Here is a 27,117-nt window from a genome sequence, read left to right as displayed (position 1 = left end):
CCCAAAAATGACATGTTTACATGCAAGTGACCCTCTGGTGGCCATAGTAATTATGACGGGAGTAAAGGAGGAAGTCAGGTGACATTGTATAGCGACAAAGTCCGCATAAGGATGGGGTCAAGGTGGAAAACATTGGACTTTAACATGGGAGACTGCGGCCATTTTTCCGATTTCAGACTGACAGTCAGTGTTGTTCATTTTAACCATCACCATGATTGTTCCATAATCTTAATCATGTGATTATTATTGCAACCATGACAAGATCCTCTAATCTTAAAAAAAGTACTTATTTTAACCCAAACCATGAATTTTTCCTAAACCTGATCAAGTTGTTTTCGTGCATAAACCTAACCAAACCTTTACTATAAGATCATAATCATTATATAATCATAAAAGGGTTAGTTACTTATTTTTCAACTGTGATTTTTAACAATTTGTCTGTGGCTGTCTCGTGCCACCATAGGACACTAATTCAAGAAACGCTCCTGTAGGTCATACCCAAGGATAGGGACAAATGACCTCTATGGTTATTTGGGTTGGAGGACTTGTGTCTGTCTCAGTAAATATATTGACCATAGTTCTTCAATTGACAAATCAATTAAAAATGTTTATATTAAAAAATGTATGTTGACCAATAAATCTTTTTTTGGATTTTTTTTACCTCTCAAAAATTGAAATTGGTATTAATCTTAAAAATCCAGTAATGATTGGGCTATAGTTCCTGCCAATATAAAGTAGTTCTGCATGTAAAACATTACCAGACGTCAAAAACATTAAAGGGTACCTTTAACCTGCGATCTGAATCTGGATACATTACCTGAACAATGACAATTGACCAAGAACCTTTACATTTGCTGCTGGTATTAAGTAAGTCTTTTTCTTAAGAAAGTGGTCACATGAGGACATCTTTTGGAGTCTCAAAATTAAATTTACATTTCTGGTGTCACAGTTCAATTCAGAATTGATTCTTGGTTCAAAATCAATTCTCAATTTAATGAACATAAAAGGGACATTATTCTCAGTCTTTTATCCTAGAGCACTATGTGACAAACTTATCAGAACATGTCTTTATTTCATTAATTTTCCATACTTACTTGTGGTAACTAAAGTAGGATTAATGTTTTATGGTTCTGTCTAGACAATTCAAAGCATGGCCACTTTTTAAATATTTTTAGCAAAAGTCAGAGTTTTAGTAGCTTAAACCTAACCAGGACATGAATTTTCCTCCAAAACAAACTGTATTTGTCAAAGCCAATTAGTTGTAGATAAATGTATTTTGTAGTATACAAGGTTGATTAATGAGATGATTAAGGCATTTAAACTTTAATACAAACATAAAAGAGAGTCAGAAAATAATAAGTCTCACTTACAGGTACATCCACATACTTTGAAGCAGCTTTCACCTTGACATAAAATAGAGAGAGAAGTGGGTGGAAATACAGTCAGGACTCCAGTTGTGGCACCACTTTTCAGACCAAAGGCTACTGTGGTGAAACTGTACAGCCTGTTGTTTAGTGCCTACTGAACTGGCAACAGTGACACGTGGTGATTTCAGTTGCAAAAGTGAACTCACAAATTCGATAACCTGGTTTTTGCTATACTGCCAATGAAGTTGTTAAAATAATCTAAGCTGGTGCTGAGAAAGGCTTCAAAAAAGGTCAAATTGGATTAAAATTAGCATGAAAGATTAAAGTGGGAAAAAAACAAAAGAAAGCATGACTTGGTTTTTTAATGTTGTGGCTGAATGGTGTGTATATATATAGTATATTTGCAGTGCAATCCAAAAGTTTTCAGACCCCTTCACTTTTTTCAAATTTTTTTATCATGCAGCTTTATGCTAAAATCTTTTCAATTCATTTTCCCCCTCATCAATCTATGCTCAATACCCCATAATGACAAAGTGAAAACAGAATTTTAGAAATTGTTGTAAATTTATAAAAAGGAAAAGTATTCAGACCCTTTGCTATGACATTTTAAATTTTGCTCAGGTGCCTCCCATTTCTCTTAATCATCTTTGAGATGAGACACCTTGATTGGAGTCCACCTGTGGTAAATTCAATAGATTAGACATGATTTATAAAGTCATACATCTGTCTATTTAATGTCTCACAGCTGACAGTGCATATCAGAACAAAACCAAGCCATGAGATTGAAGGAACTGCCTGCAGAGCTCAGAGACAGGATTGTGTCGAGGCACAGATCTGGGGAAGGCTACAAAAAATTTTCTGCTGGTTGCAATATAATAAATGTATACATGTTTGTGTGTGTACATATTGTGTGTGTGTGTGTGTGTGTGTGTGTGTGTGTGTGTGTGTGTGTGTGTGTGTGTGTGTGTGTGTGTGTGTGTGTATTATATGGAACATTTATTAAAGAAACCTGGAAGTGAAAACAAAATGTCTAATATTTTTTCACTATATTCTAAAATTTCATCTGCATAAGCGCACAACTATTATAAGTACAATAAGTCAAAAGTTAAACTTGGAGGTAACTCTGCTAAATCTAATGTTTACAACATTTACAAATTCTAATGTTGCATTGTTTAAACTCCCAAATAAGTAATTCAGATAAGAGGGTTACACTATGGACTTATGTCAGAGCGCCCTGATCGCTTATGGTCACCCAGTGTATTGCACTGGCTGTAAGTTGTAATATCCAACACTGAAGCTGGTGGGTTATCTACTTGAAGGTTTTTTAGGAAGGAAGATGGTGTTGAATCTACATATATGTGCTACTTACTGTGAATGATAGGAAGGAGGAGAAGAGTGTTCCCTCATCATATCTGGAGAGCTTCGCTAACACACTCTCTAGAATGACCACAAACTGAGAAAGAGGAGAAGAGAAAAAAATGCTTAACAGTCTGTTACAATTAAAAGCCTTGGAAGTCATTGCTAATGCAGGTCTGTGAGGAGCTGCTGTAGTGCAGTTTAAACTACAGCAATATGTCACGTCGTCCGTGTAGACTTAAAATGTATAGTTTCTTCAGAAAGTTTTCAAACCCCTTCACTTTTTAGGCACTTTATTGTGTTTTAGATTTAATTGTAAATGGATAAAATTGCCATTTTTGCCCAACAATCTAAACTCAATAACCCGTTATGACAACGTGAAAATATGTTTTTAGAAATGTTTGGACACTTATTAAAAATCAGAAACTGAAATCTCTCATTTATAAAAGTATTCAGACTCTTTGCTGTGGCACTCCAGATTGTGGTTAGGTGTATCCTGTTTACTGAGATTTGTCTAGAACTTCGTTGGAGTCCACCTTTATCAAACTGAATCGATTGGACATAGTTTAGAAAGAAACACATCTGTGTATATAAGGTCCCACAATTCAACCTGCATGAAGGGACTAAAGACAAGTCATGAAATCAAGGCACTCTCTGTAGACCTTCAGGCATAGATCAGGGCAAGGGTATTAAACAATTTTTAATACTCTGAGTGTTCCCAGGAGCACAGTGACATCAATAATTGTGAAATGGAAGAAGTTTGGAACCACCAGGACTCTTCCTGGAGTTGGCCACTCAGCCAAACTGAGTAACTGGTAAAGAAGGAGCTTGGTCAAGGAGGACTCCAAACACTATGTCTGGAGAACACCAGGCACTGCTCATCACCTGGCTAATGCCATCCCTATTGTGAAGCATGGTGGTGGCAGCACCAGGAAGAATGAGAGAATCTGCCCAAATCCAGGTGTGCAAGAGTATTAGAGACTTACCTAAGAAGACTTGAAGCTGTAATTGTTGCCAAGGTGCTTATACAAAGTACTTAATTAAGGGTCTGAATACTTTTGTAAATGAGAGATTTCAGTTTTTGATTTTGAATAGATTTGTAAAAATTTCTAAAAATGTGTTTTCACTTTGTCATTATGGGTTATTGATTATAGACTGACACGCAAAAAATACAATTTTATCCACTTAAATCTACAACACAATCAAATGCAACAAGTTAAGTTAATACTTTGCTGAAGCCACTGTATGTCCAGTTTTGGCAATTTTCATACTTTCAGAGCAGATTATTGATTACTGGCTTCTCTATCCATTAAGAAAATTCTCCAGTATAATTCTCTCTAGACATCACTCTCTATTGACGGACAAGTTTTATAGAGAGTACCGTCTACTCTGTGTTGAATCATCAATCTGGAAAAGCTTGTTTTAAGAGTTCCTGGTAAGTTCTCAATTTTGAGAATTAACAATTTTACCCAACAGCAATATGTTACAAACTTTTTTTATTAAGATAATAAAAGCCTAATCTGCTAAATATAACTTAATCTGAAAAATTAGTGTAATAAATTAAAGAGTAAAATATTTTTCCCTGAAATGTAATTTAGTAATACACTTTCCAAATAAACAAGTACTGTTGAGTGAATTAGTTAACTTCCATGTCTGCTGGACACATTTTAAGTCTCTACGGTTTTTGAGTCTCCTTGTCAGTTGTTTTGCATCCCTCTGTATTTCCGTGTCTCTTTCTGGTTGTATTGAGTCTATTTGAGTCCCTCTGTAGTTGTTTTGTGACCATTTGTGTGTTCATTATGATCATTTAGCATCTATTCATGGTCCTCTTGAGTATTCCTGAGTCTCCTTGTAGTTATTTTTGTCTCTTTATAGTCATTTTGCATCTGTCTGTGATCATTTGATTGCTTTCCAAAATGAAATGTCAACAGTCATCCATTCATTGTTTAAATGTGTATTGTACTATTTTGTACCTTAGCTACCAGCAGAGTTATCATCTCCTTCACCGTCTCCTCAATTAGATTGTCAATTTGGGAATGATATTGTCTCTACAGAGGAAGAAAAAAAAACATATTACTCTTCTCATCCACACTTAGTAACTCCACCCTGAAGAGACAGTAGACATTAAAGGAAACTAGACATGTTTATATCAATTTATACTGACTGAATTAATATTTAGCTCATAGACATTTATACGTTACCTTCTGTAAGAGCACCTGTGTGATATACTTGGCTATCCTTGCTCGTGATATCACTATAACATGTTACTGATGGGCTGCAATGCAAATATTTTTATGACAGGGTTTCCACTAACTACATCCTCTAAATTAGAACAAGCAAGTTTAATGACTGTTTCTCCAGTCTGCCCCGAGTATGTTATACAAAAGTACACGTGGGAAAGGATCATAGAAGGCACAAATATATTGGCTACATCCATAAAAAGACTCTTTCTATTCTTTCCATTATCACGCCAAAAAATATTTAAGTTCACTAACTATATCAATTACATTTGTTGACATTTGTTATCTTGACAGTGTTTAAACTAAGACATGATTGCTCAAGCCCCTGTGTGATTCTTACCACAGTAGATGATAGCTAGGTAGCTATGTTTTTGTTAGGTAACTCAGGTGTTTTTGTATATGTATATAATCAGCATACATTTGCAATTCTATCCTGTGACAGTGTTGTGGAACATCAATAATATATAGACTAAATATCAGGGGGCCTAACACCAAACCTAGAGGTACACTCATTATACACTTCATGTTGCTGGATAGTGTATTATTGTATTATAAACTTTAAACACACCAGCTCCATATCAGTACTCTAGATGAAAAATTAAATTTAAAGAGTTTAGAAATGAGAATGAGCAGTACTGCATGTGATGTTAACCAAAAACTGCTTGTGTTAAGATAAGTTGTCAGTTGTTGCCATTCTGTGTGTCTGAAATCTTTGAGAGGCTGCAGTAACATGTTATCATAGCTGACTGATGTCCATAACTTTTGAAATGAATGTACAATATTTGAAAATGTCCCATGTTCCCTTTAAAGTAGAGATGTCCCAAGCCAATCCCAAGGATTGGTATAAGGTACTGATTGAGGAATAATTTAATGGATTGATACTGGCTAGAATAGATCCAAATACTGATAATTTCTTTACTGCAAATTACTGTCTTCTTTCTACCTAAGCCTGTTTGTGATGCAAAGCTGCTTTCCTTTACAACAGTCAGCTGCACGTTGCAGTGTGAGCATTTAGCTCACACATGCAAGTGAAAATTGTGTGCAAATGTGAAAAATGATTTGGGCAGTGCAACTGACTTGGAGGTCAAATACACAAACTGTTATAATACACAAACTCACTAGGTTCAGATATTAATAAAGCTTTTTTCTGAATTATTTATCCCTGTCTCTCTTTCTTATTAGCAAAAGAGCAGTGTGCAAGACATTTGTACATCTAGCAGCTACTCATTTTTAGCTGACACTGATTGTCACTTTCATCAATTAAAATAACATACGTCGGTGGCTGTAGATTATGTGAGACGTCACTACGTAACATTAATTCTGTGAGTAACTTGATGACAGGCTAAAATGAAACTTTATGGCACAAGCTAGATAAATTCTGTCGTCAGGTTTGTGTGCTCTCTGCAGCCGTTTTCTCTACTCAACCATAGATCATTTGTTGAAGCTTCACTCTGTAACCACATTGTACAGTCTCTATTATTTTTCCATTTTCAACAAAGTGATAAGTCTCCTCTAAGACAATGGTCAGCTGATCATGTCCCTTCAGTTTCAGGAGTCACATTCTCCCAATTAACCTATCATTCAACTATCAACTATCAAGTCTATCAGCTTCATAGTTTTGAATCAGGACCTCTAGTATTTTGATCAAATAGATCAAGCAAAATGAAGTATGCCAAATTTAGTGGCTGCACTTCTGCACTTATTTCAATCTGTCAGACACATATAGTATTTAATCAACAGTGCATACCTTCTGCTGCTACAGTATGAATACATTTATTTTTACTAATTGCACTGAGCATCTCTGACACAAACAGTTCTTTGAGGATGAATTAAATTCTTTATTTCATTTTCATTTTATAGCTTGAACAAAATAATTTGATCAGACATCCCAACTTGTAATTGTTAGATGGCTAAGAGTTAGAAGGGGCAGTTTTGTTGGAAATTGTTATGACTCCTTGGTATTTATATTTATATCTGACTGTCATATACCCTCAGCAATATTAATATATCATTATTTTTTTAAGACCACAGCTGAGGAGAATGTAAGAATCTACAGGACTATTACAATGTGTGACAAGGACAGGCTTGGAGGGAAATCTGAATCATTTACATGACTAAACAAACAGAGGATGGTTATTTGTTCATTAGGTAATAAACAATAAAGAAACAGGTATTGTAATTCATTTGAAAGCAGCATATGGATTATTAAAAATGAAAAACAGTATGCAACTCCTTTAACTAGGGTTTGACTAATATGTGATTTCTGCATGCCAGTACTGAAACAACCAGAGAACCCAAAGTTCTAAAATACTTGTTTTTATTCTTTATTCTTTTTTTGCGGAGACAAATTAATTGTATGCACAAGATGACTTATTAAATATTAAGGTGCTTCTTTACTTAACTTATTGTACATTATTATGCACATAGCCATTTAAAGGATAACACGGGCAACACAGTCAGAAGGCCAAGACAGAAGGACTTACATTTAGATAAAGGCACTGGTTTCATTAACCAATGTGTTCATTTGTTCCCACATGACAATGGCTTTTAACATAATATCTTTTCATGAGTTGAGATCTCAATATTGCAAAAATGTTTAAACCTTATTTGGCAGTTCAGGAACTCTGTAAAATCACACTTTGTGAAAAGAAGTGGCCCATGACCCTCAGGCAAAGTGTAAAATTAGAGTCACCTCAGGTTAATTGGCTTAGTACATATAAATATTGTAAACATCTTCAGTTGTACACTACATAAATACTGGATGTAATGAATTAAACTGCATTTGACGCAGTAACTGGACCAGATCCCGTATGTAATGAAAAGTCATTATCAGTCAAACCTTTGAATTAAATGTTAACGGATATCTGCAGTATACTATAAGGATGTAAGGAAGAGAGTTAGAGGAAATGTTAAGGTGAACAACATACATGTTAGCAAATGACTGCACTCATTACTATAAAAATGTGAAGTTGTTGCTGCTAAATGGAGATGAAGATTATAGAATAAATTCATCTTTTATATCTTGTTTTTCTTTTAAAACATTATTTTTTACATTAAATAATGACCTGAAAGAATTGAAACATAAATAAATAGAATATATTAATTTATTGTTTCAGGTCTTTGTTTTGAAAGCCTTTGTATTTTTAATGATTTATATTTCTTATTTATTAAGTACTTCGTTGCTTTTCTGTGTTTTATTATTTGTTTTATTTTTTAGTTGCATGTAAATAATGTAGTGCTTTATAATCATTTTCTAGACCCTGGAGATTCTCCAATGAATCAGAGCCCAGTGAAAGACTTAAGAACAATTAGTTCTGCTAAATTAGGGAATTGCAATCATGGACACTCAAAGGCAGTATCGCTGTGAGGAATCCTTTTGTTTAGCCGTGTAGCCCCAACAGAACAGCGAAGGACTTAGCAATAATTAATTCATCGTTAGTAATTGGTATCAGTCTCGAGATTCTGTGAAATGTGAGATTTCTCACTTCTACCCCATGTATATTCAATGCTATCTACACATATGCTAATGAAATCCAAACAATTCAAGTGGAGGAAGACAGACAGGGAAAACTGATGACTAATTATACATTTGGGAACTGGAGGGTGAGATTTCAATTGAATTCGTAGCCACACTTACCCAGTCTCTAACAAACTTTCACATGACAGAAAGGAGAAAAAAAAACAGCAGAAAAGGGGAAAGATAGAGGTGACATGGCACATGTAAAATTACATGAATACTGCAAAAGAAGTAAGAGACAATGAAAGAAAGATGTAGTCAAGTAACAGAAAAAAATAACACTTTCCCACCTTTATCTGCTAATGCCAGTCAAAATAGAAAGACAGTTATTAATTTTCATTCACCACCAAAACAGATTGACTTATATCAGATTTAAACAGGGAAACTGTATGGTGTGAATGAACAGTCAGTGGCAGGTTAAATTGTAAACTAAGCTTAAATTATTTGCTCAAAAATAGGGTTCCCACCGTTTTAAAGAAAATTAGTTTCCAGGGCATTAGTGTCTTCTCCTACCTCCTGCCCCAGGTCCATGGCACACAGCTTGGCTGACTGGGCCTTGGCATCCACCATGACGTTGAACATGGTGCAGATGGACTGCGGCACACGGAAGTCTATGGCCCGGCTGCTCCTCTGAAGCTTGGCCTCGAATGCAGCCCGTGTTCTTTAGAGAAGGGGAGAAATGTACAGGGCCGTAGCCAGGATTTTACAAAATACAGAGGTCATGAGTCCTAGTCCTCCAACAACCCTCCCCCCCCAAAAAAAAAAAAAGTATTAGTAGTAGCTACAGTCCAGGGAACTAAGAAAGATCATTGTCATGGTCATAAGAGACCAACACTGACTGTCAGTAGGAGGTGGGTAGTGAACAGCTGTCTCTCATGTCAGTCATGTGTTTTGTTGACAAATCCTTCCACCCTGACCCCTCGCTACAAGGTTTCAAATCTCTATAAAAACATGATGCTATGAAGAGACATTATTGACACAGCCAGTCTCTGTCAAGTACAGATAAACATGGTTAATTTTAAAGAATTTCAACACTTGACAAATGCTATTGTTTTTCTTGTAACAATAGTCTCAGTTGTACAGTATGGCTGTGTTCAGAAAAAACACAGTCATCTCATTCATTTGAATGAGGCCAGTCCATCGACCAGTGGGGCTGCCAATGGAGAGAGCAAAAAACACAGGGTCATCTTGCAACAAAGCTGAACATGGCTAAACATTTGCCAGACCGCGATGTGATGCATCCAGCAAGACGCTGCGGTGGTAAATCACAATTTATTACTCAAAAAAATAAAACATACTAAACTCCTGCTCTTACTACTCTGCACTTACTACTTCCTTAGAAGGCTACTGATTTTTACTAGTTATATTCCACTGAAACCACCAAATGTGCCAGTTGCATCCTGCGTTAATTTCGCATATATATTTTATATATGGTTTATATAAAATATAAACTAGTATAAGTAGTATTTACTCATGTTAAAGATACACCACCAATAGTGCCCCAGTATTTCTTCCTAGCTTGTTAACAGATAATGTAGCTGATGTTTTGAAAACCCAGTTTACAAAAATTCACATTATTAGAATATATACAAATTATTCACAGCTTCTGGCTTGCAATCCGACCCATAAACGTACATTAAAACACAGTCTTACCGTTTTACACAGGATTCAATCATGTCACTGGACATCAGCTTCAGTCGGGTCTCCAGGTGCTTGCCAAACTCCTCCTCTGGCCAGTGGAGATCTCTGATGAAGGTCTGTAGAGCATCTAGCTTCCAGAAGAGATCCTCTGATGTCCCTGAACCATTACTGCAGAACAGCAGGTCAAAAATTAGCTTTGTTAAGACTAGAACTTTGAATAGGGGAAAACAATGGTGTTCTACTCTGGTTTAGGTTGTAGATCAAGTCAAGCACAAAGCACAAATCAAGCTGATAATAAAGAGTTTTTGGCAGATTCTCTTAAGCATTTTTAATTTAAGTTACTGAGATGGTAGTTGTCTGATAATAAGGAATGACCCATGTAATGTTTTTGCCGGTGATCCTTGGACATGTTAAGTTTGATTCCATGTGTATCCTTGTGTTTACTTCAGTAATAAAACATGTAATAAAAGTTTTTCTTTTCAAATAATCTGCTCAGATGGACCTTTGCACAGAGGAACAAGAAGAAAGACAAAAGATAAAGGTCTCTCCTTATTCTTTGCTGGATATATTCTGGGTCCCTACTCATTTCAGGAAATCCTTTTTTGAGATATTTTCAAATCCAAGAGGCCTGTTGGTGAAGGAGACTCTAATGTACTGTGAAATGGTCTTATCTGCAAGAAAAATCCAGCCCATTAATTTAAAAGATATTTTCACTTTGTGTGCAACTTCATCACTTCCCAAGACTTTTTACGGCATTAAACAACACATTCTCCAGGACGTGTGGGAAGAAAATAATTTAATAAAAGATATTAAGTGTATTTGCAGAACCTTATGGTATCAGAACGAAGTCGACCTAGGACCTTTTAGAAATAAAAAGTCATCACTTCATCATTTCAATTTATTTGATATTTATGTGAAATTTTTTCATAATGTTATAGTCAAAATCATGTTTTGTGAGGTCAAAGTGACCATGACCTTTGACCTATGAGTACTAAGTTGTAATCAGTTCATCCTTGAACCCAAGTGAATGGGATGTAGGATGTAATGAAATTCCCTCCAGGCATTCCTGATCTATCACATTCACAAGAATGGGACAGACATGAAGTCACAGTGACCTTGGCTATTGACTTTTGACATTTTTAAAATGTAATCACTTCATCCTTGCGCCAAATTTGAAGAAATTCCCTCTAGGAATTCCTGAGATATCGCATTCACGAGAATGGGATGGATGAATGGATGGACAACCCCAAAACATAATGCCTCAACAATGCAGAGGCATTAAAAATTCACACACATTCTCAACCATCTGCCCCAAGAGAGGAGATAGAAACCAGGGTGCTAGAACATCAGGTAACTGGATGAAAGTTTTGGATGGGAAAGATATGAAAAGATTCAAGTTCATAACCAGGACAGAAGCTACCACTCAGGTCATGTTACTGTTGTCTGGACTGCAACAGCAGGGCAAGCCCTATAAACACGAATGTCTGTGACTGAGTGACTGACTGAGTGACTGAGTGCGTCATAAAGTTGCACCATTGGTCAGTCGAATGCCGTGTGTCTAAGTGCTGAAGTTACACTATTGGCTGGTGCTCTTGCAAAATGAACAGGTGCAAACAGTTTCTATTGCATCAACATGGGGGTGTTTACAGGCAGTGTTGCCAACTTAGCGACTTTGTCGCTAGATTTACTGACTTTTCACTCTCTTTTATCAACTGTTCTTCAAAAAAGCACTTAGCAAAAAATTAGCCTCTGTTTGGACAAACCTTTGCTACTTAGCGAAAAGAGTCGCTAGTATTACCCCACGAGTGCAAGGTTGGGCTTTTCCTCCGCAGACAAACCTCTCTATGCATTTAATTCAATTGACCACACGGCAGCTGACAACTTTCTCTCTGAGTTACCATTTTACAGGTAAATATAACCGAAATTAGAGAACAGCCGTTGCCTCTAATTTACGTGTATGTTGATTTGTCAGATGACGTGACATTTATAAATCAGGATTTTAGCAGTGAAACAGAGAAACATGTAAATAAGAACAGCTTAATTGGGAATTTGGCTGAATTAAAATACATTATATGGGGCAAAGACAGTAGAAGAGAAGCAAACAGTTAAAGGGTGGTCCAGATATACTAGGTTTTGAACTAGTCTTGTTTAACATTTACAAGTGTGGATTAATTTTTGGTAACCAGACAGTCTAACCAGACATAGATACATAGGTATTTGCTGCGGTTATAAATGAATTCACCAGTATTAACAATAGCAACCAGTGATGGTTGATTATAGTAGTCTGTGTTTGATGTTTGCATGAATGTGAATCCATATCCACTCCATTCAGGAGAAAGAAAAAGGACTTAACTTTAGCTACAGTGAGGCTGATGGCCAGTAGGTCACTAGGAGATGAGAGAAAATTCTGTAAGGATTTCCTAGTCTAGCACTGTGAAGCAACCCTGTTATAGATGTTGAAAAGCAACAGGAACTCTGAGGTACAGGAACTACATTCCATGATATTTAAGCAGAAAAGTGGGTAAATTAGTTAAGTAATATCCAAGTAGTTACAGTATATAAGTAAAAAATAAAGGGATCATCAGATCAAAATCTCTGGTTTGAGGGCAAATAGCCTCAAAACTAATGATATTCCCATTAGTCTCAGCTGTACTGGTGTTGCTAATGCTAATTAGCAGATGTTGTCAGTGGGAGCATGTTAGCATGCTGATGTTAGCATTTAGAAAGTACAGCCTCACAGAGTTGCTAGCATGGCTGTTGACTCTTGTTTATATCTGTACAAGATTTTTCTACAAAGAAAAGATTTAAAAAAGAATATATCTATGGTATAAATTAAGTGGATTAACAAAATGGAAAAAGCATTATGAATTGAATAAATATGAAACAGACAATTATACATCCACAAATAATCAAATAGTAAAACCACACACTTGTTAGTTGGTCATTTCAGCTAGTCTAGGCTTTTCTTACAACTCTCCCGTTCTTGGAAACCACAAATGAAACAAGTCTGTCATCTCTGTTGGTATCTTTTCTTTGGGAAGTGTATTAGTTACTAAATATTAAGAAGGTTAAAATGCAGCTCTCATCATTTTCTACAATGAAAACTTCAGGGGTGGTATTTTTGAATGTGTATCAACAGTTCCCAGATGAGGAAACAGGGATGGATGTGCTGTGGTGACACCCTCACACTCTGTGAGATGCTGCAGCTTTGGAGGGAGTTTTTACACCTTTGAACCCTGTTGTTGGTGCAGACAACATTTTGCTCAAGTTTTTTAAAGTGCTATAGATGATGAATAAAGTGTATACTGAGATATGCATAGTGCTTTTAATAATAGCCCTCACTTTTAATCACTTACAGTATGTTCCCTAATTTATAAATTTATTCTATGACAAAAGTAATGGACTGTTCGACCTCAAAACAGCTGCAACAGGTTCTCTACCCTTATAATGTGTATAAATCCAAATAAAACTAATTATAAAAAAGACATTATAGATTTAAAACTAATTTAAGTGATTTAGAGTACAAACATCCTGTTAATTTGCAGAGATATTTGCAAAGATATAAATATGCATGGGACACATTATAAAAACCTTATGTTCTTTGTTAAATGGTATTATTGATTTCAACCCTTCTAGTACATGATGGACATTTTATTTATTTATTTATTTTAATAAAAGTAAAATGTTTTGGATGCTATATGTAATTCTGCTTTGGGGTCATATGACTTGGATGCTACATTCCTGCCAAGGACATGTGTGCATGTCTCAGACTTAGCTGTCATCCAGTTGGGTGGAGAAAAAGCTGGACATTTGTGGGAGGTTAACACTTGGCACTGTTAGATTTGTTACTTTGGGCATTTGGAGTTTGACATTGGGCAGAGTACTACTTCTGTGGAGAGAAACAGAAAACAGAAGACAGAGATTCTACTTCAAAGCTGATGCAAATGAGTTACAAACAAACTGAAGATAAATTAAAGTCACACTTTAAAGATACACTGATTTTGCTGTGCACCCATTGGCGGTCTAAATTCCAAAACTTTCTCCTAGCTCACTGTGATTTTTAAACACAACTATGAAAGAGTCCCAATTGCATACACAGCAGAAATGGAGAAGTGGAAAAAACTGTGCAAACTGTAGAGTGGCACAGAGCAGTATTTGGGATTCAGTAACATTTTATGGATTTTGAATACAGTACCAAATCTGTATTCTTTCCAATCCCTCATTCAAACTAGTTGGGATCAACTTAATATTGCCAGACTAAAATTCAAACATTCATTTGAAATTCTGTGATATTTTTTTTTTTTTTTTGGCTGTCCAAATGCTTGGACATATACTTTTATTCACCTTTGCTGAGGTTTTCAGTTACAAAGTTTCATTGTCAGTAGTGTTCCAAAGTTACAGTATGACTGAGATCTGTCAGGGAAAGCCTTGTTTAATTACCTGTTAGTACAACATGTAAAAGCATTTTCTGCTGGATTTACAACCAAGATACTGCATTTTCAACAATCATAGACAAGGTATACAGAAAATTACAGTGCTAGTGGCACAATAGTGAGGTGGGAGGACATTGTGGGATTCAGGGGTACAATTGGGAACAAAAAGTCTATCTTTGAGAAATGAGGAAAATATGTTTAAAAACTGTGATAAATTACAAAAATGTTTTATTAAAAAAAAGTGGAGTTTATTTCTGATAATGTTGTATGTCCTTCAGGGAATTACAGCACAAAAATGGAACAGCGCTGCATTAGAATGAGCATATTGACTCTAGAGATCTGAACATATGGCCAATGATATGTTAAGCTGTGGCATAGGCAGAGTAAAAATATAATACAAATACAGAACAACACACAGACAGAGAGACTTTTAGACAGGATTGTTGACTTGTATCTGTTCTGCTTAGAGAACTGCTCTTGTACTAATGGACAACAGTGCAGGCTCTTCCATGACCCAGGTGGGTTTGCATACATATACAGCACATTAAATGTTTACCGTTATTTTCTCCAGCATCACCAAATATAATTAAACCCACCTGGGTCTTGGAAGAGCTTGCGCCGTGGTCCATCTTTAAAATCTATTATACTTTTCGGGACCTGAGGTGGAGATGAAGGTAATGGAACCATCTGCCCTCTGATTGGACTCTGTTTTTTGATTGGACTGTTGTTGTCCAATCAGATTAAGTTGTAAGGACGGTCAAAACTTGTAAAACTTGTAACATAAGACTACTTGTAACTTTGTATTTACAAATGCAAATCTTTTCTAGCCCATAGTAAATACAACCCCTGCGGTAAACATTTAAAATTAGCATTTCTTCAATTGTTAATGCACTGTTAAAGTTTTAGTTCAGGAACTGAAAGAAATAGAAAATAATACATAGTAATTGGTGTATGAACCAAAGCAGCCTGCTTAGTCACTACTTAGTAACCCCCCAGATAACATGGCTTGCAAAGAGTCTTTCTATTCTTTATGGATGAGAATTTTCACCCACTCTTCCTTCACTTAAAGCTCTGAGAAAACGTTTAGGCTGTCTTGCACACACAGCATGTTTAAGATCTACCAACAGATATTCAGTGATGTTCAAGTCAGGGGACTGTGAAGGCCATTCCAAAAGCTTCAGCCTTTGTTTCTTGAAGTAGTTCATGGTGGATTTTGAAGTCTGCTTTAGATCATGGTTCTGTTTTAGAAGCCAGTTTCACTTTCTTCACTGACTGCAAGATATTTGCATCCAGAATTTGCTGATATTTAGTGGAATCCTTTCTCCCCTCTATCTGTACAATGTTTCCTGTGTCCCTGGTTGCAACAAAGCTCCAAATACTAATGCTTCTTCCACCCCCATGCTTAAAAGTTGGCAAGGTGTTCTTTTCACCAAATACTGCTCCACACACCTTTGGTGAAAGTGGCTGAAGAGCTCAATTTTACCTTCATCTGTCCACATGTGTTTCCAAAATGCCTCTGGGTTATCCAGATGTTAAGACTTTTTTGAGGAAGTCACAGCTAAGGTTCCCTTCTGATGACTCTTTCATGTAGACGCTGTTTTTGCATCAAAGCTGCACACTGAAACGGTGCACGACCACTCCTGTGTCAGCTAAACTTTCCTGCAAGTCCTTTGCAGTCATATGAGAGTTTGGCTTTATCTTTCTGCCCAGCAGACATGCAGTTTTATCTGAAAGTTTTCTTGGTATTCCATACCTTATCTTGACTTCGACAGTTCCCCTTGATTCCCCTTAATGACATTTAGAATGGTGGAAATTTCAAGCCCAAGTGTTTTGATATCTTATTATATCCTTCCCTGCTTTGAGTTGATTAGAGGAGCCCACGGTTGCTGAGTGTAACCATAAGGTTTGAAGAGTCAGAGGATTTTTCAAGCTCTAGAATTGCTAAATCTTTAAAAGTGGAAAGGTGCCCAAACTTTTGCACATGCCATAATTACTGTTTATTTTTTATTTTTTTCTAATGTTATGTCCATGTAAAAAATAGTAACAGTGCATTTGGCTCTTTACGGCAGTGGTTTATTTACCTCTTTTCAAAATCAACTAAATATGTAATTTTCCCAGGGGTGCCCAGACGTTTGCATGCAACTGTAAAAAAGTTGTGTTCTGAGTCTGTTTATATACAAGACATGCCCAGCACTGAGAATTTAAGCAGCTTTAGAATCAAAAGAGGGTCCTTACCAGTTCATCACAGGTATACTTAATCAAATAGCCAGAGAGGAGTCAAAACCCAAGCTAAAGATGTGCAAAGTGGAAATGGCTTAATCCTCCACAACACTCCCCTACTGTAGGTGAAGAAAATTGGTAAAGGTAAAGTAAATTAAGCAATCCTCACTTGACAGGTTCCCAGGACTCCCTTTCAAAGCCTCTGTGAATGGACTGAGCAATGGAGGACTCCATCAGGTCAACATATCGCACCACCAGGGGGGCGTATAGGTCCTGCAGGTGTTTGTGGAACTTCCCATTGCACAGGTTATCTGAGGGAAGGCATAGGAGAGAAGAAATAAGACATGGAACTGACAAAGCACACCTAAGCATATGGCAGGCAATACTGAGTTAGTGTGGTAGTCTCTTTTGTGATAAGAGCCCACTTGGTTAAAATGTACCGTCAATCACTAGGTCTGTTTGTAAGTTTTCGAGTGTGAGGTAAGTTCTTATTTCCATGCATTACGTACACATTTTGATGCCAACAAAACCGCAGAGGGTAAAGGCCGGTCTACACAGAAGGTGTTTTATGCATGTTATTCACTCGTCTGTGTCATGTATGTCTGACTGAACAGATATGCCTCAATTTTAATCAGTACAAATATCTACTGTACATAGGCAGCGTAACCGTTCACGTCACTAATGCTTGAAAAATTTACCATGATCCCAAGGGGCCTTTTATGCTTCTATGTGTTCATGTGCTTGTTGGGTATCAAGATAAATCTGAAGGACAGTGAGATGAGTAACAGAAAAGCCCTGTCCCAGATGGTGATAATGAACAATGACAGAGGAGGTTGGTGTTTGTGGCTAATACTGGCTCTTCATTAGCAGGTATGACACAACATATCCCGTTTTGAATCTCTCTAAACAAAAGGTCGGAGTGTCAGGGTATTTTTAAATTCAACTCGTCACACATATTTCGCCCAGTCTCCGCCGGCTCCCAACTGGTAAAAAGGCAACACTGACAAAGACCACAGGAGATAAAATGGAGGCCAGTGTGTGCTAATGCCATGCCTCACGGCTCCATGCAGTGTGTCTGCTTTTCCTCTCCCTCTCCCTCTTTGTTTTTCTCTCCCCCTCTGAGCATGTGTGTGTTTGTGTTTGTGTGTGCTGGCATTGGAGTCAAGGTCGATGATACACAGTAGGTGCAATGTTTGTTGTGCTTCCTGATTGCCACTTTCCCAATTAGCCACTTGAGCGGCTGCTGTCCACTTAGATGTGTTGTGTCCAGGAGTGTGTTCCCAGGGCTTGCTGTGGCCCAGCTACCACTGCTTTAGACATCATTAACTCCTCGAATGGCAGCCCGACTTTGGCGCCTGTCTAGTGCCAAGGCTATTTACTGCTACATAAGTGCAGGGCTGTGGGGCAACAGCGCAGATGACCTTCTGTGGAAAAGTCCCCATGATGATATGCTTTGCTAAAGTGTGCGCTTGTTACTCTGTGTGGACAGTGGGGGGCTCTACTGTGTCTTAAGTTGGTATTGATGATGGTTTGTTTTGTGATGTCTGCAAGACCCTGTGATGATACTGTGCTACATAATAACACTATGGGCTGAGGCTTTGTTTAATGATAGTGATTCAGAAAAGGAAGGATGGCACACTGGTATGATGAGCTTCAACGTTTGCATTTACACATTGTTCTGGCATTTACTGCATACAAATTAAAGGGGGACTCCACCAATTTTACGCTTAAAGGTCAGGTTACTAATCATGGGGCGTACTACTCAGCCTGTGAAAACAATTGTATAATGTCTTCTGTGGCTCTGCAGGAACTTTGTTGTGCCTGAGAAATTAACCCTGATTATGCATAGTATAGTGATGCCATCAGGGTAATTTAGGTTTGAGTTTGCAGACTAACTGAATGCCTGCGTTACAAATTAGAGGATGGAGTTTGAATGATGTAGGTATTCCCCAGGAAGTGAGGGTCTAACACATTATGCTATTGTCGCATTATGGGAAGCATAGGATTTAATGGCTTTTGAGCTTGACCCCTTCTACGGGCTAAAAATCAGGATATCACAGTCTCTGCTGCTTTGATTTGACTCCAAAGTCCCAACATTTATTTAAGTGTAACAAAAAATTGCTGGTGTCCCTCTTGAAGAGCCTGAATCTTTCCAAGTACAGTATACTGCAAAAAACTTTTATCATAACAAAATTATATAATTTCTGTATTATAAATTGAGTCATTCTTATTTTCTAATTTATATATTATTTTTCCATTTCTTCTCCATACAGTTGCACACTACAAACAATCTCCATCTTAACAAGCCCAGTTGGCTTATATTGTTTCTTATTTTCTTTGAAACTGGTTTAAAATGCAAGATTATTTCAAATTGTTTTAGGGAAATTGCATTTTTAGGACTCAGTGACGAAAAAAAAAAAAAAAAATTTCAACATTAGTATGGAGTTCATAATGTATACTCTCACGTTCACACACACCATCCTGGGGCCAGACATACAGTATTTAGAAGAGCAACAAATGTGGATTAATTCACAGCTGAAAAAAATGTCCTCATCAAATGCACTATTTCCTCTTGTTTGAGTAACGTTTGTTAAAAACTACAGTGTCCAGTGCCTAGGCCGTGAGACAGACTAACGCATTACTGGTTTTGGTCTTTGCATTGGATTTGTTGACAACAAGAATAATAGAGATTAACACAAGCCTTATCTCTTGAAATAAATATAGGTGTTATGGAAAAGGACTGGTTAGTAAGAAATGTCAAATTAATGCTGACAAAGAAAATAATTTCATTATGTCTCAATGCAATCTACAAATAAAACCTGAATTACATAGTTGTTCCTCAGTGTAAGAACCCACAGGAATAGAGAGTCTAACCAATGCTAAAGAGATTTTTGTTTTTGTATTTTTTTTTCTTTTACTTTTTAACATGCTGGTGTGATAGAAAAGGATTCTTTGTCCATATCTTGGATCAATTTCAGGTCAATGAATTACAAACTCCATTTGTAGCACACAAGAAAATTTACACAGTCAGTAGGGGTCTGTTTTTTATAGTCACTGTATTATTGCCAGCATCGTACAATTTCCGTCCCTCTGTCAACTGCCAGCTGGTGTAGCTACGTCCATTGCTATGCACTTCAATTGCCATGTTCACACAACAGACAATATGTAGCAAATGAGACAGTGGCAAATTTGATGACCCTAACAAGTGAGCATAACGAGCTATTTGCAGTCATCTCTGTTCAGCTGAATGAGTGGACCACGCTCTGCCTTCTCCTTGACTCCCAACTGACAAACTGAAAAGGGGAAGCATTCCCCAGGGACAATTAGCACCCTGCAGATCGAGTCTGCATTGTGAACAGTGAAGTATATCCTTTACAGGACCGCGGAAAGCTCCACAGTGTTACTGCAGGCAAGTGCGTGCAGTTCATTAGAGAGATGACTGGCCTACAGCAACCAGCATCAAGACCTGACCATTATCTTCACGCAGACAATCCTGGCCCTATTCACACACACACACACACACACACACACACACACACACACACACACACACACACACACACACACACACACACACACACACACACACACACACACACACACACACACACACACACACACACACACACACACACACACACACACAAACACACATATGCACACACACATACACACACACACAGAGTTCAGTATGCAAATCGCTCCAGGCCTAAGGTAGGCATCTCATGTTGACAAGAATGATTTCAGAGACATTTGAGGGATGTTTCAGAGAGATTGGAGTGTGCAGTTGACAGCAGCTGTAAACCTTCATTAGAAATGGTCTTGATTTTGGTGGTTGCTTACAAAAATAGAGCTGGTTAATATAAATGTTATAAACACTGATCGAAACTTATCCTGATATACTGTCAAAAGAGAACAAGGGTTGACAACATACTGACATTAACGGTGTGTCTACACAGGAGGTTTCAGCCACATTTGTCAGTCATCTGTCTCACATGTGTCTGACAGAATAGATATGCTTCTATTTCACTCGGTCCAGCTGTCTATACGGGCTCGCATAATACTTACGCTGTATGTTCATAAACGTACCTTAACAACCTTAAACATAAAGAGCTGCTGTAGATAAATGAGGTTACAAGAGGATGTTAGTGTTGCTACTTTGTTGACTTAAGGCCCTATTTGGTCATGCATTGGATGGCATAATGCCAAACAGGGCTTGGCTACTGACAGACAACAGACAGCTCAAATAAAGTGTAAACAAAATCAGTGTGAACAAAGATGGGGAATGCCACAAAGCACTGACATCTAAAAAGGCATGCAGACTTCAAGTGATAGTCTCAAACATCAGCAATAGGACCCATCTCACAGAGAAACACCCTTTGCAGCATGTCACAATGTTGGTTTAGCTTTCCCCAAGGGTTGTAGCCTACTCAAAAAAAAAAAATACATAAAACATACAAACATACAAATACATAAAAATAGATGTAATCTTTTTTAATATAAAAAGACACGGTTCTGATACACTTGGTCTAAATGAGGGGTTTAAACTGTTGAACCTAACAGACCCAAGATATGAGCTTCCTGGCTGTGAACATTTATAAAGATTTATTTAATAAAATAAGAATTAAAAATCACTTTTCTGTTTGTATCTCAATTCTTGGTTATTTTTCCGGTTCTGATTCTACTACTAAGGAATTTTGAGCTTATGGGAATCTTTAAGATTTTCAGGGATAAAGCATTTTTTAGACATTATAGAAATTATTATAGAAATTATTGCATTAAGGTTTTAGAATTACAGCTGGCACAACTGCACACAAAGTCAACGGAATGATGCCACTGGCTGCTAACAAATGCAAATACGTTCTAAACAGTGCAACTGTAGCAAAAATGTCTGTGCGAGCTGAAACACTGACTCCACTTCATGACATGTCAGGAAAAAGAAGAGAGACTGAAGGAAAATAACACAGAACTGGAGTCCTGCTAAGTTTTGAGATAATGTGCATCTGAGCTGTCACACTACACACACAGACGAACGCGCGCACAGACACACACACACACACACACACACATGGTTAGCGTGTGTGGTGTAGCTAGCTAGCTGACAGATACAGATAATGCACTGTATACTGGCAAATGGACTGTAAAACACCCAGCAGACAAATTTGGGCAAATAAAGAGAAGTGAAAATACCTAAATTCAACTTAATTTTTTTTGTTGTTGTTGTTGTTGTAAATGGTAAATATAGCTCAGTTTGTCAAATGCATGTTGTTGTTCTTTTTATCATGATTAATTTCATGATGTATGAGATTACGTCAGAATTTATGTTAACCTGGGCAAGTGGACAGTTGCCTTTCCATTTCATTTTAACCTTAATCAGGCATATAGACCCTAGTGTCTGATCCGTTCTTCACTGATCCAGACCAACTGCCAGGCACATTCAGTGATTTCAGTCCCCATACTGACTGTTGAATATGTTTTCTTTTAATAGCTCCCCACTCACAGTCCATCCTCAGGAAGTCGTTGAGTAGTTGGAAGAGGGGGAAACTGTCCCAGCTGTCGGGCGGCTGAACTTCAAGAGCTGCGTCCATGTCAGCTGAGTATAGACATAGGAAGGTCTCGGCATGCTCCACCATCAGATCTGACCACCAAGCAAAGGCCTTTAGACAGAGAGAATGAAAGACAGGGAGGAAAGGGAGACAGAATAAAGGGAGTGGAAGAAAATCAAGAGGGTTAAAGTGAAAGAAAGGAAACAAATTAGACATAGAGAGGGTCCATATAAGTGCTCCCCAGTGGGCACATTTTTAAGAATTTACAGTTCAGAGTCCGAATCTCATTTACCATAAAGAAAGAAGATGTAACACCACTGATCTATTGCAAAGGTTCTTGGCTTTCGCTCTCACTTTTCACAGTATGAAATCAAGTTGTTGCCTCAACGACTTCACTGCGTGATCTCCGGGGAAGGATTCTTCACAACTCGAAGCAGAAAAAACAGCGCGTGGGCACGGTAGGCCCACAGAGGAAACAGCAGCAGCTCCTTGACAGGCATGGCGGGGAGCTACTTAAACACTCACCCACAGCTCCTTCAGTGAGTCAATCAGAAGAAAGGAGCTAGCGAGCTGTGCCGCACTCATATCTTCCCATCAAATAGACACAGTGAAGTGTATGTTAGGGACCAGGCTACTCTCATGCACATCAGAAACACTTGCTTTTCTCCATGCACCCCTACTCTTGCCAGGCTTCTTATGCGGGACCCCTGAGGATCCATGGTGTTTGCCCATTCACATCAAGCTGTCAACACTGTAATGTGAATGAACTCATGGTCTTTCGAGGTGGTGTTATATGGGGAGGGGGCTCCAGTCAGTGCCACTCATGTAATCATCATTTTACATTTGAGACTTTTGCAATTGTGTTGATACTCATGTCACAGAAATAAACCAAAAATAAAGGATTAAAACTTTAAAAATTGCATCAGGATGTTTCTTAAACCTTACCAAGTACTTTAAAAACATGTCTAGAAAAAAGTCCTCTTTCAACCCTCTCCTATCAATACAAACCAATTCCCTGCAGTGCTCAAAGATTTAGAATTTGAACTTGTTTGCTAAGTTGTGTCACCATTTACTAACCCAAACAAAGATGGCAAACAGAAATGATAGCTTGCTCATCACAGCTCCATGAACTTAGTGGGCTGTGCAGCTGTAAAACTATGAAGAAAAAAGTTGTTAGCACCCGCCAAACTAAAGCTGTTGCAGATAGTGTTTGTACCAAAGCTATGATGCAAAAATGAAAAAAATTTGCGTGGAAAATTCTGCACAGACACACTGCACATTAAGTCAGACAAAAACTTGTGATGGTTGATGGGTTTCACGAACCGGCAGTGGGTTTGAGGTAGGATCCTGATGTTAGTTTAATGTTATTAAGGGCCACTATATCTTTGTTGTACTGTAAATTGCAAAGGAAGTATTAAGGAATTAAGGAAAACTTAATCATGTGAATTATGAATGATAACTGAAGCCCTCAATCTCTTACCATCATTAAACAGAAACAGATTTTGTGCACATCTGTTTCTAAACACTAATTTCTGAGTTGTCTTGTTTCAGAAGAAACAAGACAACTTGAACATTTTTTCCACCACACTGTAAGAAGCACCAAAGACACAAGGAGTTAACTGCTTGCTTGATTTCATGCGACTATCTAGAAGGTAAATTTGGACTTTTTTGTGGGAACATAATTATGACCATTTGAACCATTAATCCTACATGCTGTATATTTTAAAGGTACCAAGAGCCAAGATTTTATTAACATCATTATTTTATTTCCATGTCATTAATTGTGTGGGTAGTTAGCCTGCTTTACCAGAAAGACTAAAATGCTGTCAAATATATCATGGGTCAAGAATATGGAAACCTGAACAACTTTTTTCCATATCCTCTCCTTGAGCAACTTTTAGTGGAATGAATGGGGCTCTGTCTTTCCAGTTTCTATCACTAGGAGGAATATTTTTATAGAAGCAGGACAGAAGAGTCTTAGAGGATTAAAGACATGTCTTTAACGAGTTTTGCAATAGTTTTACTTCTCATTTTTGACAAAACTGTGGCTAATTTCTATGTTGAATGTATTGAAAGTCTTTCAGTTAAAATTGGTGATTACATTAGAGGCAAGAAATGGGGCTAGTGAATAGGATGAGCAATAACCATAATTTGAGCCACATAAGTGAAAATTAATAAAAGCTCTTTGCATTGAATTTTAACAACCTTTAGGTCTGAATGTGTTTTCATTGTGAACTGACCAAAATAAAAAAAAATGGAATTAATAAATATTTGCCAGAGTTAGAGTCTAACCCTGGATAAGCTAGTTTACCAATGTGCTCACAATTTTTTTTTCAGCAGCATACTGCATTTTATTGAATTGCAAGGGCAGTGATAATGTGATCTCTAATCACACAAAGCAGCTCTCATATTTCCTTCGGCACACTGTGTGTGCTGAAGTGGAGAGGAATGGTTTCCTTAAGGGACAGAACGGTGACATAACACCTGCCCCAAGCTTTCTTACTGGCCTTGGCAGAATAAATGACACATGGCTAAACACACAGGAAACAGGTTAGTATATTCACTGATGATTTGGGCTAGACTTATAGAAAACAGGGTACAGAGTTGTATTCTTTGAGACAAAAAGCTACACATTCAACACAAGTCACAACTCTGCATTTTGTTTTCTCGGAGCACAAGTTTATGAGTTCAACAAATAAAACACATTGCCTAAGTGCTTGTCTCTGTTCCTCATCACCAAAGGCAAAACTGTTGCTAGCTAACAAGCTAACAAGCACTACCACAAGCACTTAATTAGCATTGATTACAAGCTAAAAGGGGTTTTGGGTCATTGTTGAGAAGGGAAACATTAATGATCCTCTACAACAATAGCTGTGTCACCAAGTGCATGCATAGGACTTACAGTAAGGATAGGGTAGGAGACGGGGCATATGGCACTGAGACAATCACATACCTCTTTTCCCTGTTCAAACATTTTCCCGGAAACCAAATAAATAAGTGAAATAAAAAGCACAGAGAAATTAAGTCAATTTTGTTTTGGTTAAATAAGAAATTGACAAAATAATGTGATTTACAGTAATGTATGTAAACTGCACAGCATTCATAGCAAAAGGGCAGAAAGATTGGATAGATTAAAGACGCTTTAACCTAAAGCCGACTCAAAATGTTTTCTTCATTAGTGCATCTCTTTCTCCTTTGCCTTCACGATTTTCTTTCTTAACCTCAAATATCTTTTCAGCTCAGTGTTTACCAAATAAACAGAGAAGCTGTTCTGCTGTGATAAATGGACAGACCAGATTTATAATTCTACACTGTTACTACAAACTTGCCTACAATTTAGAGTGTTTACTTTGTGTCAGGCATGGCCCACTGTTTAGATAAGACGCAGTATGATGACAGTTGCAAATGATGCAAAAACACTTGCCATTGCTGACAGTATACTCCACACTAAATGGAGTTTGACGTATATTCACACGTTTCCAACCACACAAACTATAGCAAAAGTGCAGCACGGGGCTCTCGTTGCACTGCACAGGCTGCCGAGCTTTTATTGTCCCTTCTACATTGCCTCCAACTGGTCAACAAATGTCACAAAACTGGTTGTAGCTCACATGTTTTCAGTTTAATGTCAAAGAATGTAACTAGTTCTAGATTTAAAGTCTGTTTGCTTTGCTTTTTTTTTCATTTTTCATTTGAGGAACTTTTCTTTTCCCACCATGACTTGCAAGCCCCTCCATCTGGCTTGGAGGCTATTAAAGAAACAGATTTGGATTTCACTTGGAATACGCTATCGGCCATGTTGTTATCGACATCAGCAGTGATACTCTAAACAAAAATCACGACCACTGGTTGGCTAGCATCCTGTCAGTGGAACAACATGTCATGTACAAGTCATTGTTATACTGTCCTATGCCCAGAAAAATTTTAAAAATTGCTTGTACTGAGCAATCTTTTGTATGAAATGTGCAGAATGTGGCCTCTACTTTCACAGCTGTAAACTGGTGCTAATGGCCGATAATACTGACAATCCCTGTATCATTATACTGACTTCATATAAGAAAAATACCATAAACTCACTGCTGACAGACAAAATGTGTCACAACAGGATATTATGAATTAAAAATAGATACATTTGGATAGAATCTTGACATATAAATACAATATATCAATAAATATAATAGGAATATTTTACAAGAATTTTTATATATTTCTAATTGTTTTTTTAAGCAACTAGACATTACACTGCTTTAAATGACCCTGAAACTGAATGCTAATTCATGGTGTGAGACCCATTTCCTTGATTTTAAGATGATGGAATTAGCTTCTTTTTTTTTTCTTTAGATGACTTCAGATATATATATGATATTATTGTGTGGAAGCTGATTGCTCTCAGTAATATATCAGTAGCTGTGATAGCTTGTACAAGACAACCCAAGCTGCTCATAAGTTTTAATTAGCCCAACCGTTTAAGTCTCATTACTGCTTGCTTTGCCCACAGTCACTACTCTTTCAGCCAGCCACCAGCCCATACTGCCATGAAACTACAGGCTTGTGTGTGAGTGTGTCTCTGAGAGAAAGAGGGACAGAGAGAGAGAGAGTAAGTACAGGTGCATGCACATATACAGGCACACTAACCTCAGCATGGTGTTCCTCATTCTGCTGAAGGACCTCAATCACCAGCTCAGCCAGGCGAATGGTGTCCTCCAGCTTTTTGGCAGGAGTGACTAACCGCCCTACATTCTCTGGAGCACAAAGGTCAAAGGTTAGTGTGGGCAGTCTACAAGTCTGATCAGTATC

At 37.5% G+C, this 27,117-nt stretch overlaps 1 protein-coding gene across 3 annotated transcripts in view; it reads right to left on the bottom strand.

Moving 5' to 3' along the window:
• The window catches only part of cadpsa (Ca2+-dependent activator protein for secretion a), a 215,638-nt gene that overhangs the window by 38,425 nt on the left and 150,096 nt on the right, over nucleotides 1–27,117 (bottom strand). For 2 of the 3 annotated variants that reach the window (XM_040115542.1, XM_040115543.1), the window contains 8 exons: nucleotides 26,956–27,062; nucleotides 22,275–22,431; nucleotides 16,944–17,085; nucleotides 10,134–10,289; nucleotides 8,994–9,141; nucleotides 4,697–4,771; nucleotides 2,737–2,820; nucleotides 1,371–1,403 (listed from right to left, as the gene is read on the bottom strand). In XM_040115542.1, coding sequence (XP_039971476.1) covers nucleotides 1,371–1,403; nucleotides 2,737–2,820; nucleotides 4,697–4,771; nucleotides 8,994–9,141; nucleotides 10,134–10,289; nucleotides 16,944–17,085; nucleotides 22,275–22,431; nucleotides 26,956–27,062 — 902 coding nt within the window. Of the gene's footprint in view, nucleotides 1–1,370; nucleotides 1,404–2,736; nucleotides 2,821–4,696; nucleotides 4,772–8,993; nucleotides 9,142–10,133; nucleotides 10,290–16,943; nucleotides 17,086–22,274; nucleotides 22,432–25,273; nucleotides 25,283–26,955; nucleotides 27,063–27,117 lie in introns of all 3 variants that reach the window. The other variant, XM_040115544.1, reaches the window with a different exon arrangement.

Source organism: Xiphias gladius, chromosome 21, assembly GCF_016859285.1.
Source record: "Xiphias gladius isolate SHS-SW01 ecotype Sanya breed wild chromosome 21, ASM1685928v1, whole genome shotgun sequence".
Taxonomy (NCBI): Eukaryota; Metazoa; Chordata; class Actinopteri; order Istiophoriformes; family Xiphiidae; genus Xiphias; species Xiphias gladius.
The sequence above is the reverse complement of the archived record's forward strand: the minus strand, read 5'-3'. Positions and strand labels throughout refer to the sequence as shown.